This window comes from Orycteropus afer, unplaced genomic scaffold (genome assembly GCF_000298275.1).
Source record: "Orycteropus afer afer isolate SDZICR_OR568_19922 unplaced genomic scaffold, OryAfe1.0 scaffold00017, whole genome shotgun sequence".
NCBI lineage: Eukaryota > Metazoa > Chordata > Mammalia > Tubulidentata > Orycteropodidae > Orycteropus > Orycteropus afer.
In genome coordinates this window covers 7,066,569-7,086,401 of record NW_006921604.1, presented here as the reverse complement: position 1 = coordinate 7,086,401, position 19,833 = coordinate 7,066,569, and the positions used below count along the sequence as shown (strand labels likewise).

At 46.2% G+C, this 19,833-nt stretch overlaps 1 protein-coding gene across 1 annotated transcript in view; it reads left to right on the top strand.

Moving 5' to 3' along the window:
• FAM178B (family with sequence similarity 178 member B) overlaps window positions 1-19,833 on the top strand; it is a 170,634-nt gene that overhangs the window by 61,272 nt on the left and 89,529 nt on the right. Inside the window, exons 9-12 of the mRNA XM_007959527.1 lie at window positions 3,042-3,153; window positions 11,359-11,452; window positions 12,034-12,210; window positions 12,525-12,622. Of these exons, the coding sequence (XP_007957718.1) occupies window positions 3,042-3,153; window positions 11,359-11,452; window positions 12,034-12,210; window positions 12,525-12,622 (481 nt within the window). The remainder of the gene's footprint in view (window positions 1-3,041; window positions 3,154-11,358; window positions 11,453-12,033; window positions 12,211-12,524; window positions 12,623-19,833) is intronic.

Here is a 19,833-nt window from a genome sequence, read left to right as displayed (position 1 = left end):
TCCCTTGCCTCCCCACCTCCACCCCCAAGCATCAGTTCCATCCCAAGAGAGCAATCTAAAAGGATGCTTCCGACCTCAACAGCCTCCAGACAGAGGGGTGGGCATGTGGGGGGATGAGCTGCTGCCCAGATGCTTGAGGCTTTGAGTGCTGGCATTTTAAAAGGCCCTGTGCCTCTGGGGCACCCCCCCTGGGGAATCACCTAAGGATGACTGTGTTTTGTGTGTGGAGAAACTGAGTGAGAGAGATGAGCCTGGCGGCCAGGCCACCAGGGACCCCCAAGCAGTGTGTGACATTTTCTTCTGTGTCAGCTCTCCAGAAAACCCTCATTTGGGACAGTCTGAGGAAAAGCTGAGCACATGGCCTACTTATAGGTAGTGTTAATTATGGGCTCTCTATGGTATTTTCCTGTCATCGTCATCACTTAACCAATCTCCAGGGCCACTGATGGGGGCTGATTTTTCCTGAAGCATCTGAGCCCCCTCCTCTGAACCAGCCCTGACACATCAGACCAGGGTTCCACTGTGGTGTAGAGTAAATTCTGGGTTGGAATAGGGAAAGCAGAAAATGTCAGACTCAGGCTGGAAGCTGGCGGTGTTAGGTGCTGCCACTTGCTCACCAAGGGACTTTAAAGCATCAGATGCACAAGTGTGGGGCAGGGGGAGGAGAGCGCCCTGGGGGGTCTGAGCCTGCTGGCAGGACCTTCCCACCCAGGTGGGCTGAACTTGCCCTTGGTTGATTTTCTTTCCACGTAGGCCCTCCCCTCCCTGGAAAGTTCCTCTTCCCGCCCACACACGCATGCACATACATGCACTGTCCCCCAAAGGCCCGGGTAAACAGTCCTCTCCTGTGAGTGGAGTCTCATTGTGTGTTGCCGACTTCATTCTTCCCAGCTCTCTTGTGAAGCGGGCAAGGGGTATCATTACCACTCTCGTACTTGTTTAGTTGCCTGAGAGGAAAAAAACGAACAAGAAAGTTTTCCTCCTCCAAGAGTCTAATTACTTGTTTGGTGAGCCCCAACCCATATACATTTCCAGAGCAAGAGACACTTGATACTGGCTCAAGAAATATCTTGGATGGGTTTCAGAGACCCTCTGTTCACCATTCTAGAGTCTTGTGGCCCTGTAGCCATGCAATACCCACTGCCATCGGTTCAATTCTGACTTTTGGCAACCCTATAGGACAGAGTACAACTGCTCCATTGGGTCTCCAAGCCCTTAAATCTTTATGGAGGCAGACTGCCTCATAATTCTCCTGCGGAGCGGCTGGTGGGTTTGAGGCATGGAACTTTTGATTCAATTTCTCCTTGATGAGCTTGACAAACTGTCTCTTGCAGTGGTCCTAGAAGTCCTCACCTGACTCTAGCCTCCTCTTTTCTGTGCTTTGTTCTTGCTTCATGTGCTTCATGCCCCTGCACATGCCATGCCATTTCGTGCCTGCCTGCCTTTTGCCATTTCTGTCCCACTGCAGGGTGTGCTCTTCCCTTCCTGTTACCTGTAGAAGTGTTTCCCCTCCTGTAAACAGGTGCTGTTCCTTTTTCCTGCTTTGGGTTTTGCACAGACACACTCATTATTTGTCTGTCTGGCTCTTCTCCCTCCTAGACTGTGAGCTCCTTGAGGACAGTGTCAAGTGGGTCACCTTTTTATCTTTAGCACCTGGCATGGTTCCTGTCAGGGAACTCTGGTGACATGGTGGTTAAGTGTTCAGCTGCTAACGAAAAGGTCGTTAGTTCAAACCCACCAGCTGCTCCACAAGAGAAAAGACCTGACAGTCTGCTTTCGTAAAGATTATGGCCTTGGAAACCCTATGGAGCAGTTCTACTCTGTCCTAAAGGGTTGCTATGAGTCAGAATTGATTGCATGGCAACAACTGGTTTGTGGCACACAGTGAGGTGAATTGAGGTGGGACCTTAGAACCCTCCAGAATGGGGAAGTTCACATGTGCACACTGCTTATACATCCCAAGCCCTGGTTTCCAAGTTCCTGATTCTGATCACACATCTCTTGTTAAGTTAGACATTTACATTCTTTTGCTGTTAGCTTACCTATCTTGTGACTTGTTTTCAGTTTCTGTCTTAGTCATATACCACTTGATCAGCTTTGTTTTGGATTCTCTTCACTGATATACTGACTCAGCTCCCTCTGCATGTGAACCGCTCTCCTGGGCACTGGGTACCAGAGATGATCCACACAGAGTTGTCCCTGCCCTCAGGGAGCTTACATCCTCAAGGGGAGAGACAGATGGGAAGAAAGTAAATCAGTGAATAAGATCCTGCAGAGGAATGAGAATGGATGGAGACTTAGATTCCCACTTTGGATTGGACAGGGTGTGGGAAGGTCAGGGCATGGGGAGGTCACAGTGCAGAAGAGCATGTGGGATGGGTTGCTGCTGTGGTCAGCTTTAGAAAACACCTCAGCCACATTGTTGTTTTTTTATTTTTATTTTTTTCCTCCTTACCTGGTTCTGAAAATGTCCTTAAATGTCTGACAGAAGAAGAAGCCCTGCATACGTAAGGTTTTCATGTTTTGTTAAATTGGTCAAGAAAGAATAGCACTCCTAGCCAACCTTCCAGGCTATAGAAGAGATGTCACCCAGATGTAACAGCAAAGGTGGTAAGTCAGGGGTGGACTCAGTCCTTAGTGGCCTCAGCTTTTGGAGTAGAGCCTGGGGTAATGTCGTTGCTGTCCTTTGAGTCTTATGATTTTGGGGCCTCTGGTTCATGGCCTTTTACCTCATTTAGCTCTGGACATTTCTAAGAGGGCAGTGCTCTAATGGCCACCTAACCTACACAATCAGGGTGGTGGTCATCCTAGGGCCCTCGCACTTCAGTGCAGCTGGACCTTGGGAACCAGACAAGAAAATGTCCAGGTTCGCAAACGTCCAGCAGGAAACCAGTAGTTGTTGCTTCCTTTCTCCTCCAGGTGTGCCTGTGATGCCAGAGGATCCAATCCCGAGGTTGTCATGCCCAGCACCCCCCACAACAGTGGCGTGTCCTCCGTCCCCCTACTCTAACTCTCACCTTGCTTTGGCCTGACAGGTGAAGAGCACATTTGTATGTGGTGCCCCACGTTGCAAGAGATCATCAAGGTGTTTCACAGCTTGGGAGCCCAAACCATTGCTCTCTATCCTACAGAGCCCTTTCAGCATGGAGGGAGGTGAGTACTTCCACTTCCTTGCTGAGTTTTCTTATTTGTTCAATTACTCAACCCAGGCTCTGGTTCACATGGTGCCTGACGCTCTTGATAAAAATCAGACACAAATAGCTAGTCCTTATCTAAGAAACTCAGACTCTGAGGAGAGTTAAAGGACAAAAACCAAACCAAACCCACTGCCATTGAGTCAAGTCAGACTCATAGCGACCCCCAATGGTTTTCCTAGGCAGTAAATCTTTACGGAAGTAGTTTGCCCAGACTTCCTTCTGCGGAGTGGCTGGTGGGTTTGAACCACCAACCTTCTGGTTAGCAGTCAGATACCTTAGGCACTATACCACCAGTTACATGACAACCACACATAACACCTATGAAAACAAATACCAGTTGCCGCTGAGTTAACTTCGACTCATGCGACCCCAAGTGTGTCAAAGTAGAACTGTGTTCCATACGGTTTTCAATGGCTTATCTTTCAGAAGTAGACCACCTGGCCTTTCTTCCAAGGTGCCTCTCAGTGGACTCAAACTGCCAACCTATTTCACATTAACTGCACCACCCAGGGACTCTGTTTATAAAAGTATTACACCATAAATGGTGTTTTATTGCCATACCTTCAACCTCAAATCCACTGCCACTGAGTCAGTTCAGATTCATAGTGACCCTGTAGGGCAGAGTAGAACTGCCCCATTGGGTTTCCAAGGCTGTAAATCTTTACAGAAGCAGACTCTCATCTTTCTCCCACAGAGGAAGTGGTAGGTTTGAACTACCAACCTTTTGGTTAGCAACCCTATGCTTTAACCACAGAACCACCAGAGCTCCTGCCTCCAACCTCAGGTGTACCAAATAACCCAGGAATGGATGAATCTTCTTGCTTTGTCCAACATCTATTTGTGCTACTTATTTATTCAGAGAGCTCTGTGGTCCCCTCCTCTCCAGTGAAACCCATACTTCTCAGCCTAGTATCTTCCAAGACAAGCTCCACTCTTTTCAGTCTATCTCCAAGCTTCTCATTTGGCCCATTACCTAAAATCAACTTGTGTACAGTGTTTAATTTTGTTTCCAGAGTGCCTCCTTTGTGTACTAGGCTGGTTGCTACAAGGGAGAAACAGAGATACTGAGTTGTACAAGCATTGTCCCTCCCCACTAGGAACAGAGCCATTCAGTATATAAATAACTAATAGAGCAGGACCTAGATAGAGCTTGCAAAGGTGTTACGTATCATACTGTTGGTCTATAAATTATCACATATCCAAACTCTTTCTTGAGGGTTCTTTGAGAAGTTGGTTTAAGATATAATACAGTGTTTAGAAAGCTGGGCATATGTCCCTGGGTAGCACAAATAGTTTTCACTAGCCTACCAACCAAAAGGTTGACAGTTCAAACTCACCCAGCAGATCTGTGGAGGAAAGGCCTGGCAACCTACTTCTATAAAGATCATAGCCAAGAAAACCCAGTGGAGCTTAGTTATACTCTATAACATCTGGGATAAACATGAGTCAGAACTGACTTGATGGTGACGAATTTAGAATGCTGGACAGGATTTTACACTGGAGTCCTCAACCCTGGCAGGAATTGCTAGACCCCAAGAGGTGCTGGGGACCCTTGCCTCTGCTATGGTGGATGATGGGCCCTGCAGGGAAGCCTGGCACTTTCTTGACCTGTTCCCCAACTGTGTTTAGTAATTGTCTGCCAAACCACACTAAACTACTTTTGGCTCTGGCTATAAATACCTCATGCTTGTGCCAGGCTGCTGCGCTCCTGCCCCTTCCCCTCCCCTCTGAGTTCCGTATTTGGCATAATAAGCCACTTTCCTTTCCCCTAACACAGAGCTCACATCTCACCTTCTAGGATGGGTGGAGAAAAGAATTACAGTCAAAAGAAGAAATGCATGTGGGGTGGGAATGGGCTGGCGGGGCCCTTGGGGGTCAGAGGAGGCACTTCTCATGGCTTTGATGAGTATCAAGGGCCGACTTGGAGAGTGTGGAGTGTGAGGAGGCACTGGAGACTTGTCCCCACCCAGTTTACACTGCGCTCTGTAAAGAGCCACTCTCCTTTCCTCTTCTCCCAGAGTTTCATAGCTTCCTGCCTTTTATGCTGCAGGGCAAATTTACTGTCTCTGGAGGCAGCAGTTGGGGCAGGTAGTCAGGAGAACAGCGCCCTGTAAATGTGTCCTCTCAAATCTATTGGCACACAGACCCCAGCATGCAGACTTGCAGCTTTACCAGGCTGCAGTGAAAGCCTGTGTGGGAGGAAGGGAGAGCTATGTGGTCCTATGGCAGGACCCACAGTGCTACTGCCAGAGCAGAAGGTCAGGTGGCACCCCCAGACAAGCTGTTTTTGACCCCTGACCCCATTCCCTGAGGCCCTACACCCTGGTCTGGTTCTTGGCACCATTCCGAACCCTTGAAAGATTCTGAACTTCCCAGCTCACGGCCAGAGGGGTGATTTCCACCCCTGCTTGCCCTATAGGCCATGGTTGAGGGGGCTGGGGAGGTTTTTCTGCCTAAACACAGTCTGTCTTTCAAGAGGCAGAAAAACAGGTCCTGGATACCCCACAGGCATCTTCCTTGGGGTAGGTGGAAAGTATTCTTGGTGGTGGGGACAGGTTTCCTGGGTTGCTGCGTGGTTGATACACTTAGGGAAGTTCTGGGTTTCACGAGATTAGAGGACAACTAACTCTTCAGGGGTATTCAGAAAGTTCCAGCATCTTTCATGAATGTGAGGGCCATAAGAGAAACTTGAGGGCTGCATTCCCTCCACACTTTTCATCATCCTCTTTTCTGATAAAACTCAGACTAGTCCTAGGCCAGGTTCCATGTCAGACACTTCTGTCTTTTCTGTCAGCTTCCAGGGATGTCTCCAACTTGAGGTCATCTGGCAGAGCAGGTGCTTCTGGGGGCTCCTCCAGCGCATACAAAGAGCCTTGTAATGGCTGAGGCTGGAAATGGGGGCTGAGAAGTCTGTGTGTGGTCCCAAATACTTGTAGTCTTTCTGATTGCTATGAGAGAAACAATTATTTCACTATTTGCTTTTAATGTCAGATTTTCCTTAAAATCCCATGTCATTTCTCATCTAGGACTTTAAGATTTTCTTTTGGGAAGATACAGCCCTTCTCAAATATATACAGAGTAAAGTTTGTTTGTGGTTACCAAGGGCAAGAGGGAGGGGAGAAGGGTGAGCTATTGCGTATGGAACCGTGAATTTTGGTTTATAAGGGTGGGAAAATCACATTGAGCCAGTCTGATTATTGTTAAATGCTGTCAATAAATTGTATACCTATAAAAAGTTGAATTGGGGAAACAACAACAACAAAAAAGATACAACTTCACTTCTGCAACTGGACTGTGTGGACTGGTTAATGTCCACCTTGTTGAAAATAAAGTGGCCTCTGCTCAGGAGTGAAGCTGGGAGGGAGAAATTAGGAAGGTGTTTGGGGGAGAAAGGCCAGAAGAGGAGGCAACACCTATGAACACTGCATCAAAAGCAAGGGCAGGAGCTTCATCTTGGGGGAGGGGCTTGATGTGTGCCCTCACCTCTACACAGAGCACACTTGTTGGTGTTCCCAACTCATCTGGGAAGAGTTGGGAAGGTCCCTCCATAGCTCTGGCTGATCCCCCATCCCCCATGCCGCTTCCTGATTCATAGCCCAGCTGGAGAGTCCTGGTCAAAAGATAAGCAGGACTGGCCATTATAGACTGCTGGTGCTGTTGCCTGGTGCAGAGGCCAACAGTTAAATAAATGGCAATTAATACATGGAAAGAGCATACCATCAAGCGTGAGGATGGCTGCTTACTGGCTGTCTTGGAACAGTGTAATTTGATCCGGGGGAAAAACTCAGTTCTCTCTCTCCTTCATTGGCTCAGCATCAATTCCTTTTCCTTGTATTGGCCTTGGCTGAGCAGAGCCTAGCTGTCAGATCAGTTTGGTACAACAGAACAGGAGCCAGTGTGGTGGCCACTGGGCTTCTCCAGAATAGCAGTGGCTCCTGCTGTTTTGTTCTTAGTTATGGTGATGCTGAAAGCTTTACTTAAGGAGCTCTGGTGGTGCGTGGTTAAGGCCTTTGGCTGCTAACCAAAAGGCTGGAACCTACCAGCTGCTCCACAGAGGAAAGATGAGGCAATCTGCTTCTGTAAAGATTTACAGCCTTGGAAACCCTATGGGGTCACTATGAATCGGAGTCAATTCCATGACAATGAGTTTGGTTTGGTTACTCACCAGCTTTACTCTGAGAATGTCTGGTGCCCTATGCATATCATAACTTTATTATGTTTTTTTGTTGTTGTTGTTAATTGTGATTTGGGTGAAAATTTACAGAGAAAATTCATTTTCATATAGCAGTTCACATACACTTTGTCTCATGACATTGACTACAATTTACCACAATGCAACAGCTCCCCTCCCACTTCCTCCCCGTAATTACCTCTTCCATGTGTCCATCCCTCCATGCACTCCTGCCCCCTGAGCTGTCTCCCTGTGCATAAGCAGCCCTTCTTTCTCCCATGATTGTTCTCTCCAAGGAGTGTATCTACCTCAGGTACATGTTCAACTCATATGCCTGTATTTTGTTTGGCTGGAAGCCACAGGTGTGGGTTCAATTCCAGACCTGAAGGGCAGCTAGGGGCCATAGTCTCAGTGGTTCCACCAGGCTCTATCAGATCAGCAAACCTGGTCCCCCCACCCCCTTTTTTTTTTCCAAATGATTTTGAGTTTTGTTCCACATTGTTCTCCCTCTCTATCCAGGTTTATTGTGTTTTTTAACCCTTGGTGAAAACAATTATAAAAACTGAGGTATAGATCACTTAAACAAACAAACATACCAGTTGCCATTGAATCAGCTCTGACTCCTGTCAATTTCATGTGTGTCACAGGGTTTTCAAAGGCCAGTTTTTCAGAAATAGATTACTAGGCCTTTTTTCTGAGGCTCCTCTGGGTAGACTCTAACCTCCAACCTTTTGTTTTGCAGCTGAGTGTGTTAACTTTTTGCACCACCCAGGGACTCTATAGGTCAGCAGTGCACCCCTTTTAAGATTTCTTAGTGAATGGAGAATGGTGTTGCTGAGGCCCACACTCAAGCTCCCAGATGCTGGCCACCAGATTGGGAACCCAACTCATCCAGCCCTATGCGGAGGAGGAAGGGTCAGTGAAAATTATATGGATGAAGCCACTTTGCTCGCAGAATCAAGTGGTAGAACCTTCGACTCATTCTTGACCTGATGAGTGCAGGAGGGGAGCAGGGAACTGCTGGGATGTGAATTTCCTGTGCTCTGTGGCCTCTTGCTGGGAGCAATGGTGGAATCGTAGGGATCAGCTGATGCTCAGTCTCAGAATAGCAGTCACAGATGCCAATGTTTCAGTCAAGTGATTCCTTGGAAAGTCAGAGAATAGAGGACCCCATTATGTAGCCTGTGAGAGTGTAACCCACTGCCTGCTGTTCCCCTAAGGAGGAGTCGCACGGGGAGATGCAGGGTGGGTGACTACCCTCTTCAGTCTCACTGACCATCAAGGTTGGCATTCTTTCCCAAGGAGGGGAGGGTTCTTGTCACCTCCACACTTCCCCTCCCCAACTCAGAGAAGATGTGTTACCAGCTCACATTTCCAACACTCCTCCCCCATCTGGGAGCATCAAACTGCCTGGAAGCCCATTTCTCTTTAGCAGATTCACAAAGACGACTCTGTGGTTCCCTTGGGAAATATGAAAGCATTTCCGCCTGTGTCGTATACTCAGTGCACCTCCACTGGCTGGTGCAAACCAGAGCTCTCCCTCACATACTGGCACAGGCCCCCAGTGTGTCCCATGTGTACCATCCAGGCTGGGAAATGCCAGCTGGGGTAGTTAAGGTTGTGTGTCAACTTGGCTGAGCCATGACTTTGAGTAGCTTGACAGTTGGATGCAGTTATTCCCCATGATGAGATTGGACGTGGTGTCATCAACTCCATGGTGGAATCTGCTGTGAGCAGCTAAATCATTGCCTTCCAGGTATGCCTGCTTCTAGTATATATTGGGAAGCTTTGAGGCAGGTCTCTAGCTTTTTGGCACATCTGAATCCTACGTTTGAGCAGGTCTTCATCTCCAGTTCCTGGACTTCAACAAGTGGTCTGCCATGTTGCCTGCTGATCTTGGGATTGTGTCATTCTACTTGCCGGCCTTGGGTAGGTCAGCCCCAGCACCCAGCAGCTGCATGAGTTACAAGAAGCCTCCAGCTCCAGTGGGAATAAGAGGCAGAACTGAAGCCCGAGGTCAAGGGTCCTTCTTCACCCAACCCCTAGACCTGGCACTCTGAATACAGACTTCTAGCCTCCTAAACTGTACGAGAATAGATTCCTGTTTGTTGAAGCCATTCACTTGTGGTATTTCTGTTATAGCAGCACTAGATAACTAAAACACCAGGCTTCCCCATTCTCTGGCCCTAGTAAAGGCTAAAATCTGGAATAATGGCCAAGCCCAGCCTCAGGACTCCCTTCAGCAACTTTGGTTTGTTGGCACCAACCTCTTGAGTGCCTAGAAGATGGCTTTCTCCTCCTGTAAGAAGCAGCACCAATACCAACAAATAAGAGCAGAGAGTTTTCACTGGAGTCTGCAGAAATAGTGCTTTTCTCATGGTGATGGCCAGGATGGCCACAATGGAGGCCATTGTTGGACAGTGTTGTTATCACTAGCTAGTTTGTAAGAGTGAAGCAGTGGGTGGAACAGCAAAGGATCCTTGCCATAAACTCACTTAACATATTTCAAATCATCTATAGACTTTTGGCCAGAGAAGACATTTTAACAAGGGTGACCCTGCTCAGGCTTCTATTCAGCAAGCATATGCTTGAGAAGCATGTGTGATGGGATGTGTGACTCTGTTTCCCACTTACGCCTCTCAGTATGAGCATCTTGCTCCTCTGAGTGTGATACTAGTCTTTAAAGAGGGAATTTTTAAAATCTCCTTTAAACCATGGCCTCTCACTTCATTTGGTATTCAGCTAGATCTGTTTCATCACTAGGAGAAAGCTGGCCTTGTTGGGCTTATCAATACCTGAGCACAATAGGTACACAATATCTGAGCTCCAACGGGACAACTTTGGAGGATTTTGTACTTGCTGACCAAACTAACTCCACTGTAAGCTACAACCATTGTGTGCATGCAAATAGCTACCGTAACCATATGGACAAAGAGGGAAGAGAACTCTTTTGAGGAATACCCTTTTGGAGGGTTGGGAGTATGATTTTCTGGTTTCTAAGCCCCAGAAATAAAAAACTAGAGGCCTGCTTGAACAGCAGGGTATGAGAGCCAGCCCTCAAGAGGCCTGCACAGTGATCTCCACACCATTGAGTAGCTCCCTCCTACACTAAGTTATGGCTTGAGTTTGTGGCCCATAGAAATCAGCAGAAGTAATGAAATGTCACTTCCAAGATTAGGTTATAAAAGACTATGGCTCCTGTCTTGGGCATTTTCCTTCTTTCCCTTATATCACTAGCTTTAGTGGAAGCCAGCTACCATGTTGAAACCTGTGGAGAGGCCCATGTGGCAAGAAGTGGAGGCCTGCCAGTGACCACATGAGTGAATTTGAAAGAAGATCCAGAAGCCTTAGAAGACTGCGGCCCTGCCCAACACCTTGGTAGAACCTCACCAGAGAGGTTGAAAGAGCCAGAACCACCCAGCCAAGCCACTGTTGGGTTCTTTGCCCTCAGAAACTGTTAGAGATAATAAATGTTTGTTGTCTTAAGCCACTACATTGAGATAATTTGTTATGCAGAAGTTGTTGTTAGGTTCTGTCGAGTTGGCTCCAACTCATAGTGACCCTGTGTACAACAGAACAAAACATTTCCCAGTCCCGCACCATCCTCATAGTCCTTGCTATCCTCAAGCCCATTATTGCAGCCACTGTGTCAGTCCATCTTGTTGAGGGTCTTCCCCTTTGTTGCTGACCCCTCTACTTTACCGAGCATAATATCCTTCTCCAGGGAATGGCCCCTTCTGACAACATGACTAAAGTAGGTGAGATGAAGTCTAGCCATTCTCACTTACAAGGAGCATTCCAGCCACACTTCTTCAAGGACAGAAGTAGGTAACTAATACACAGGGCAACAGTGTTCTAGGCTGAAGTGAGTCATCAGTGGGTTCTCTGTTCTTGAGCAAGTGTAGGCCTCCATCTCTCCTCAGTTCTCCCACTTTTTTCTACCTCATCTTATTTCCTTATATTTTGTTTTTGTTTCTGACCTTACTTTAGAGTGCTTCAAAGTGAAGCCAGCCTCAGCTGGAGTGAGCAGGAGACTGCCCCCCAGGAGATAGCCTTGGACATAAGCCTCAGCTACATCTGTAAGGTTAGTCAAATGCCCCGCGTCACCCTAGTCGTCTCGCTATACTTACACGCCAGATCTATTCCACAGTTAAAAACCAGTTACCGAGTCAATTCCAACTCATGGTGACCCCGTGTGTGTCAGAGTAGAGCTGTGCTCCATAGCATTTTTAGTGGCTGATTTTTCAGAAGTAGACCTCCAGGCCTTTCTTCCAAGGACCCTCTGGGTGGACTCGAACCTCCAACCTTTCAGTTAACAGCCAAGCACATTAACTGTTTGTACCACCCAGGGACTCCATTCCACAGTTAAGTCAGTGACTGTCATCAAGAACCTACTGTGTGCTCAGTATCACTGCAGTCCCTGCTGCTGATGGGCCTGACTCTACAGAAGGCACCCACTCTCCATGCCAGGGTCTGCCACCTGAGGACCCACTTAATGAGTTTTGAAGCCAAGCATTGGTGCTTGCTTATCTTAGCCCTTACCCAGCATTGTCAAGGAGGGATCAGTGCTGAGCCCTCCTGCCCTGACCCCATTTCCCAGGAAGGCAGTCCTCTCTCCCTTTAGCCTCACTGTTCCCCTTGCCCTCTTCTGCCTCTTTTCTCCAGTTCCTGATGCTGTGTGCCCTAGCCCAGCCAGGGGCCTATACCGATGACCACCTCTTGAGCCTGATTGAGCTGTTATGCCAAGCTGGCCTGGATGTGAAGCTCCGCCTGGTGCCCAAGACAGATCTCCAGCAGCTCCTGATTGTGCTACTGGAGAACATCCAGGAGTGGCCTGGGAAGGTACCATGGGCCCCGTTGCCTAGCTCTGGAGTCAGAGCCAGAACCCCTCAGCTCATCTATCATGTCCTGAGAACTCCTCACATAAGTTTGTCACAAGAGATGGAAATTGCCCCAAGTGTGCCCTTGATGGGGCGGCATTGCTTAGGAGATCCCCAGAGTGCCCAGAACACTCATTTCCATGCCTGGCCTCCGTGATCAAGACCCCATTTACTCTCTAGGATTTCTCCCACAAGGGGCTGGGTGTACGTTTATAGTGGAAGGTGGTTTCCTCCCTGCAGCCCCACCACTCACCACTATGCTCCTCATTCTCACAGCTCCAGCAGTTGTGCTGCGCCCTGAGCTGTGTGTCTGACCATCATCACAACCTACAGACTCTCGTGCAGTTCTTCCTGGACGTGACGGCACGGAGCAGGTGAGTCACTTTTCCACTTCTGCCTCCTCCTTCTGACACTCATCCCCATGGGTCTGGGGTGGGCCAGTGTCCACGGACTGTGTCCCTAGGTGTATCTGCAGGGGCACGTGAATTAAACCAGGATTAAACCCCACCTGTGATAGGGTGGCGTAGTGCCTAAGGCATCTGACTGCTAACCAGAAAATTGGCAGTTCAAACCCACCGGCCACTCCTCAGAAGAAAGACTAGGCAATCTACTTGGATAAAGATTTACTGCCTCAGAAATCCAATGGGGGTTGCTATGAGTAGGAATCAAGTCGATGGCAGTAGGTTTGGTTTTTAGTTTGGTGATAGGATTTATTCTGGAGGGATCCAGAGTCCTCCCCACTCAGCCCCAGCAAACCTCCCACCCACCTAAAACCCAGGAGAAAGGATTAATAATAAAACTCACTAATGAGTTCTTTGGGAGCTCTGGTAGGATAGTGCCTAAGGTACTTGACTGCTAACCAGAAGGCTGGTGGTTCAAACCCACCAGCCACTCCTCGGAAGGAAGGTTGGGCAATCTACTATCCGTAGTGATACCACCTCTGAATCAGATCCAACTCAATGGCACATAACAACAACAACTATGAGTTCTTTACAAATGAAAAAAAAAAAAGCGCCTAATTTTCTAAACATGGTCTTATTTGAAGAACAATTACTTTGCACAATTAACTTCTGACTGCGCTGTCCCCACCCTCCTTTCTTTGTGGCTCTCTCCCCAGTCTTTGGTTGTCAAGTGCCTTCTTGTCATTCAGATCTCAGCTGAATTGTGTCCCCTGATCTACCCCCATTTGTCCTTTTGTGACTGACTTATTTCACTCAGCATAATGTCCTCCAAGTTCATCCACGTTATGCGGTGTTTTGCAGATTCTACATTATTCTTTAGCATTGCATAGTATTCCATTGTGTGAATGTACCAAAGTTTGGTTATCCATTCCTCAGTTGTTGGACATCTAGGTTGTTTCCAAGTTTTGGCTATTGTAAATAGTGCTGCGATGAACATCGGCGTGCATATATCTGTTCTTGTTATGGCTCTCACTTCTTTAGAGTATATACCTAGTAATGGGATGGCTGGGTCAAATGGTATTTGTATTTCCAACTTTTGAAGGAATCGCCATACTGCTTTCCACAATGGTTGTAGCATTTTACAGTCCCACCAGCAGTGTATGAGAGTCCCAATCTCTCCACAACCTCGCCAGCATTTGTTATTTTCTGTCTTGTTGAACTTTGATACTAGTGCTGGAGCAAGATGGTATCTCATTGTTGTTTTGATTTGCATCTCTCTAATAGCTAATGATCGTGAGCATTGCTTCATATGTTTGTTGGCCGCTTGAATATCCTCCTTGGTGAAGTGTCTATTCATGTCTTCTGCCCATTTTTTAATTGGATTGTTTGTCTTTTTGTTATTGAGGTGTTGGAGTGTTCTATAAATTCTAGAGATAAGTCCCTTGTCAGATATGTTATTACCAAATATTTTTTCCCAATCTGTAGGTTCTCTTTTGACTCTTTTGGAGAAGTCTTTGGAAGCACATAAAAATTTAATTTTTAGAAGGTCCCAATCATCTGGCTCCTCTTCTGCTGTTGGTGCATTTTGAATTATGCTTGATAGTCTATTTATACCATATATTAGGGCCCTTAAGTTTGAGCCTAAATTTTCCTTGAGAAACTGTATAGTTCTAGGTTTCACATTTAAGTCTTTGATCCATCTGGAGTTCGTTTTTGTGTGTGGTGTGAGGTACAGATCTTGCTTCATTTTTCTGCAAATGGATCTCCAGTTTTGCCAGCACCATTTATTAAACAAACGTTCTCTTCCCCATTTAATGGATTTGGGGCCTTTGTCAAAGATCAGCTGACTATAGGTCGATGGATCTATATCTGGGTTCTCAATTCTATTCCATTGGTCTATGTATCTGTCATTGAACCAGTATCAGGCAGTTTTGACTACTGTGGCTGTATAGTAGGTTTTGAGATCCGGCAATGTGAGACCTCCTACTTTGTTTTTCTTCTTCAGTAATGAATGTGTACTCTTCAAGTGTAGTCATCCTCAGCTGAACTTCAGTCCTAAGGTGGGAAGTTCAGTGTCTACCATGAATCTGCTTGAAACAGAAGAGGCCTCTTCACAGTCTGCAAGGGAAGTTTTTGCTCTGTAATATTTGAAAGAATTGGGCTTCTGGAAGTACTAGAGCACTCAAAGCCCACAGAGCCCAGACACCTGGAACTTCTTCCCATTTGATCTGAAGATGTTGACCTCTGCCTTCAGATCCCATGCTCCCGCCTCAAAGAGCTTATCCACTCCATTGCCTAAATTAGAAATAGTCTGGTAGGTTTCTCCATCCCCCACCTCCTTACCTCAGTTGATCCCTAAATTTTGTCCATTCTGCCTTCAGACTCCTAAATCCTAACTCCTTATTTATGATTGCCTCTGCTTGTCACCTCTGTGAAAGCAGATACCTTGTCTGGGTCACCTTTGATTAATCATCTCCTTCCTGCCCCCTGCCCCCTTTCATTTTGTCATCTCTCACCTAGATGATGGCAGTGACATTCTGTCTCTTCCTCCTCCTCAGAAAGTCAGCACACTCTGTGGATACATACGACCATCAACCATTGTACCTCTGCCTTGCCTGGCTCCCCATGGCCTATGTGGCTGAGCCTTGGCTTGGTCTCCAAGGCCCTGAGCCATCCAGCCCCTATTCCCCATTTTCTTCAGCTAGGCCACTTTATATGTGTTTGTTGTTTAGACGAACCTCATTCTTTTTAATAACTGTATAGTATAGTGTGCCTGCAACCAAACCTGTAATTATGGATATTTACCCAATGAATATCTGTGTAAACAAACTTTGGGTATCTATGCAAGTGTTTCTGTAGGATAAATTCCTTGAAGTAGAATTGCATTCTCAAAGGATGTAAATTTAAAATTTGGCTTCTGAAAACAAACTGTGCCAATCAATACCACCACCAAATGGGAGTGAAAGTACCTGGTTTCCCCCCATTCTCATTAACACTGTGTTTTTATCAGTTTTGTTTTTAAGTTTTAGACAATCTGGTGAGTGAAAATGTCATCCAGTAGTTCTAATTTTCATCCTCCTGATTGTCAGTGAAATTGAGAATGTATTCATATGATCACTGGTCTTTTGTGGGGTTTTTTATTATTATTTTATTGTAAACTACCCATTGGTACTCCTTGCCTATTTTTCTATGAGATAATTTTCTCTTATAATTATTATATTGGTTTATATATTGATTATTATATATGATATAAACACTGTGTCTTCTAAGGCTGGAAATTGTCCTTTTTTAAAACTTGGTGTGTATTATCTTTCAGTAACTGGAATTTTTTTTCCTTTTACTTTTTCAATAAGTTTTTTTTTTTTAATTATAGAATATATTTACATTTACAAAAAAGTTGTGTAGATAGTACAGAGAGTTGAACTGGGATTTTTGTGTAATTGACTCTGTCTTTAATAGAAAGACCTTTTCCATCCCAAACTATACAGATATTATGGGTTGAACTTTACTCCTGAGATGAGAATCTCACTCTCTTTCCATGAATCTGACTGAAACAGAAGGGGAAATGCCTGTGTTTTTCCACCTACAAAGAACTGGTGGAACCAACACCAATCTTTTGGCTTTAATTTATAACCTATTCTTTCCCAGTAGAGGAGCTCTGGTGGTGTAGTGCCTAAGGCATTTGACTGCTAACCAGAAGACTGGCGCATCAAACCCACCAGCCACTCCATGAAAGGAAGGTTGGGCAATCTACTTTCCATAGAGATACCTTCTCGGAAACCCAAGGAGGGGTCGCTTTGAGTTGCATCTAACTTGACAGCAGTGAGTTTTTGATTTTGCAGTAGATATGAAGCAATCTCCATCATAACCTAAATGTATTTCTTTGTCTGATGTGATTTCAAGAATCCGTGTCTTTTGCAGGGTATCCTTGTAGCTTCAGGGCCCATGATAAATGCCCCATGAATGCTGAGGAGTGAATAAAATCCTAAATCCTTACCTTGCTTTCAACAGGGGTAATATATTGTGCCAAGAGCCTTGCTAGCAAAGAACATTCATCGTCAGGATGGGTGTTATTTATTCATTTATTTGGAAATTTTCTTTTCTTTTTGTAATTAGAGGAAACATTCACATGATGTAAGTTTCAAAAGGTACCAAGAAGTGTATAGTGAAAATGTGTCCCATCCCTGGCCCTGAGCCACCTAGCTGTGTACTCCAGCGTGTGCCTCCAAGTAGTTCAGGGAGCATCTGTGTGGATGTTCTCTCCTCCTCTAGCTACCTATTCTGTGCTTTCTTTTCCCTTAAAGGTACATATCTTGGCAGACATTGTAAACTGCTTTCTAAAGAGCTTCCTCATTCTTTTTCACAGCTACATTGTATTCATTGTGGGTCTTTAATTAGCCTTTCCTTTCTGTGCTCCTCAGTTTGGGTTGGTGGTGATGTTGGAGGAGATTGCTGGCTGCCTTGTTCTGCCTCAGCTGGTGCTGCCCCACTGGGCTCAATGCCCAGACTGACCCCAGGAAGGAGGGCGGTTTGTTGGATGATGTGCTGTCACACACTCTTAGTCTACTTGAATCTAAGCACAAAGAGAACTCCCCATGCCATCAACATTTGCCAATGCACCCCCTCTTCGCCTCGTCCATCAATGCTTCGTGGTTCTAGGATGCACTGCAGATTTAAAGAAGTGTAAATTTGGTGGTATGAGGGCAACAGACCTCTTTGTCTAACTTCACAAGAGAGGAAGAAAATCATTATTGACATCAACAGTCCAAGGCCAATTGCTGTGAAGTAGAGGTTAGAATTACCTCCACCCTCAAACCTTTTTACCAATTCTGACACCAGTCATCCTTCCCACAGAACTCTTTTTCTCTGCTGGGTTTGATAAGTTGCAGTGGCTACACAGAATTCAGACTATGCTTACAGTTATGGGGTTTATTAGCAAAGTAACAGGTTACAATTCATGATCAAGAATGACTCAGTATATAGTTCTTTGATCAAAACAGCCTTGCTCATAGACAGGCCTCTCTTCTCAGGTCCTCAGCCCCTTGGACTGACCTCTGCCCTGCTTGGGGTCAAGTGTTACAAAGCTCTTTAGCTCTGCCAATAAGGACCTGGGAGCACCCCACTCCCAGTAAGCCTGGACCTACTTCCATGAATTGGCAAGTCTAACTCTGTTGACAAGTGCCCAGAGGCACCCATACTCCATGAGGAAGCCTCCTGTTGGAAGGCGCTCAACTCTCTCACTCTGTGAGTCAGCACACCCATTGAAACTGCCTTGCTCCATGGGCCGAGAAGCCTGCTTTGTGTCTCAGGCTGGTCTCCTGGTTCTGTTGCCATTTCTCTGCTACCACTTCTCGCCATCTTGTACCATCTGTGTCTCCTGACTCTAGGAGGTTCTCAGCACAGGGACCCCAGGTCCACAGGACACACTTGTAGCCATCTCTTCTTGGTGGTAGGGAAGTATCCCTTGTCTACCTCTGGGATGGCTCGTTTTAAGCCTAGCAGGGATGGCCAAAGGAATTCTGGTGGCATAGTAGTTCATAAGGCATTTGACTGCTAACCAGAAGGCTGGCGGTTCAAACCTTCCAGTCACTCCTCGGAAGGAAAGTTGGGCAATCTACTTCCGTAGTGATACAGCCTTGAAAACCCAAGGAGGGTTTACTATGAGTCGGATCTGACTTGACGGCAGTGAGGTTTTTGAGGAGGAGTAAAAGCATTTGGCTGCTAACCAAATGGACAGCAGTTCGAACCCACCAGCTGCTATGTGGGAGGAAGATGAGGTAGTCTGTTTCTGTAAAGATTTACAGCCTTGGAAACTTATGGGATAGTTTTACTCTCTCCTAAAGGATCACGATGGGTCGAAATCAACTCACTGGCAGTGGGTTGGTTTGGTTTGAGGGTAGCCAAACTGACTAATCTCTTCATTAGGGTGCCATACATCTTATTTGCATAGTCCTACCCCCACAGAGGTTCCACACACCTTAGTTGCATTATTAGCAAGCTGTCTAATTTCTGTGATGGGCCACAAGCACCTTATTTGCATAACCTCACCCAATCATTTGGTAGGAGTTAAAAGACCATGGTAAGAAAGGCCATATAAAAGCAATCTATCACACTGCAGGAGATGAACTTAACCATGAAAAATTCAAGCAACTAAGAGTGAAAAATACCTGGAATGGGGCTGATAGAAGAGAAGGCTTTTGGGGAAAAGTTGGCCTTCTCCACTCCAGTGGCTCTAGGGAACTATTGAAAAGAGCATCATGCCATCCTAGCTCTGCTCAAGGTCTCCAGCATGTACTCAGAGCAGAATTCCTGCAGCCATTCTGGGAGCCCTGTGAGAAGGAAGAGGGAGGCTGAAGCTGAGGGCCACCTGAGCTTCCTGGAAAGCCAGATGTTCCTGGGCTCTGGGGAACTGCTTCCTTCACCACCTGTGAATGTTTATTGAATATCTCATGCATGCTGCTTTACAGTGGCTTTCAAAGTCCAAGGGAAGATGAAACCCGCTTAAGCAGTCAGATGGAGAAATGAACGAAGGGTTCCTAAAATGGGTTACATAACTGGCCCTGACAAAGATGTAGAATTCTTCACCTAGTAGATTGGCATAGATGAAAAAGAATGATGATGCCCAGTCTCAGCAAGCATCTTGGGAAACAGGCTTGTTCTCTGCTCATGGTGTGGATGTCCCTGCAATCCCTTGGCAACTATATGACTTAAAAACGTGCAAACTTTTCAACAGACAGTTCAACCTGGGGGAGAAATAGATTGTTAGCCAAGACTTATTGATAAGGTGTTTAGCATAATGATGTTTGTAAGAGTAGAAAACTGGAAACAGCCTCGGTACCCTCATAAATTTAGTTCTACCTGCCTTGCAGAATGTGATGAAAACCAGTTGTCTTCAAGTCACCTCCAGCTCATGGCGACCCCATGTGCATCAGTGTAAAACTGTGCTCCGTAGGCATTGTCAGTGGATGATTTTTTGGAAGTAGATCACCAGGCCTTTCTTCAGAGGTGCCTCTGAGTGGACTCAAGCCTCCAACCTTGCCATTTGCAGCCAAGCTATGGTATTAACCCTTTAACCACTAAGGAACGCCACAGAATATTTTTTTCATGAGGGATATTGGTCTGTAGTTTTCCTTTTGAGTGATGTCTTTGCCTGGTTTTGGTATCAAGGTTATGCTTGCTTCATA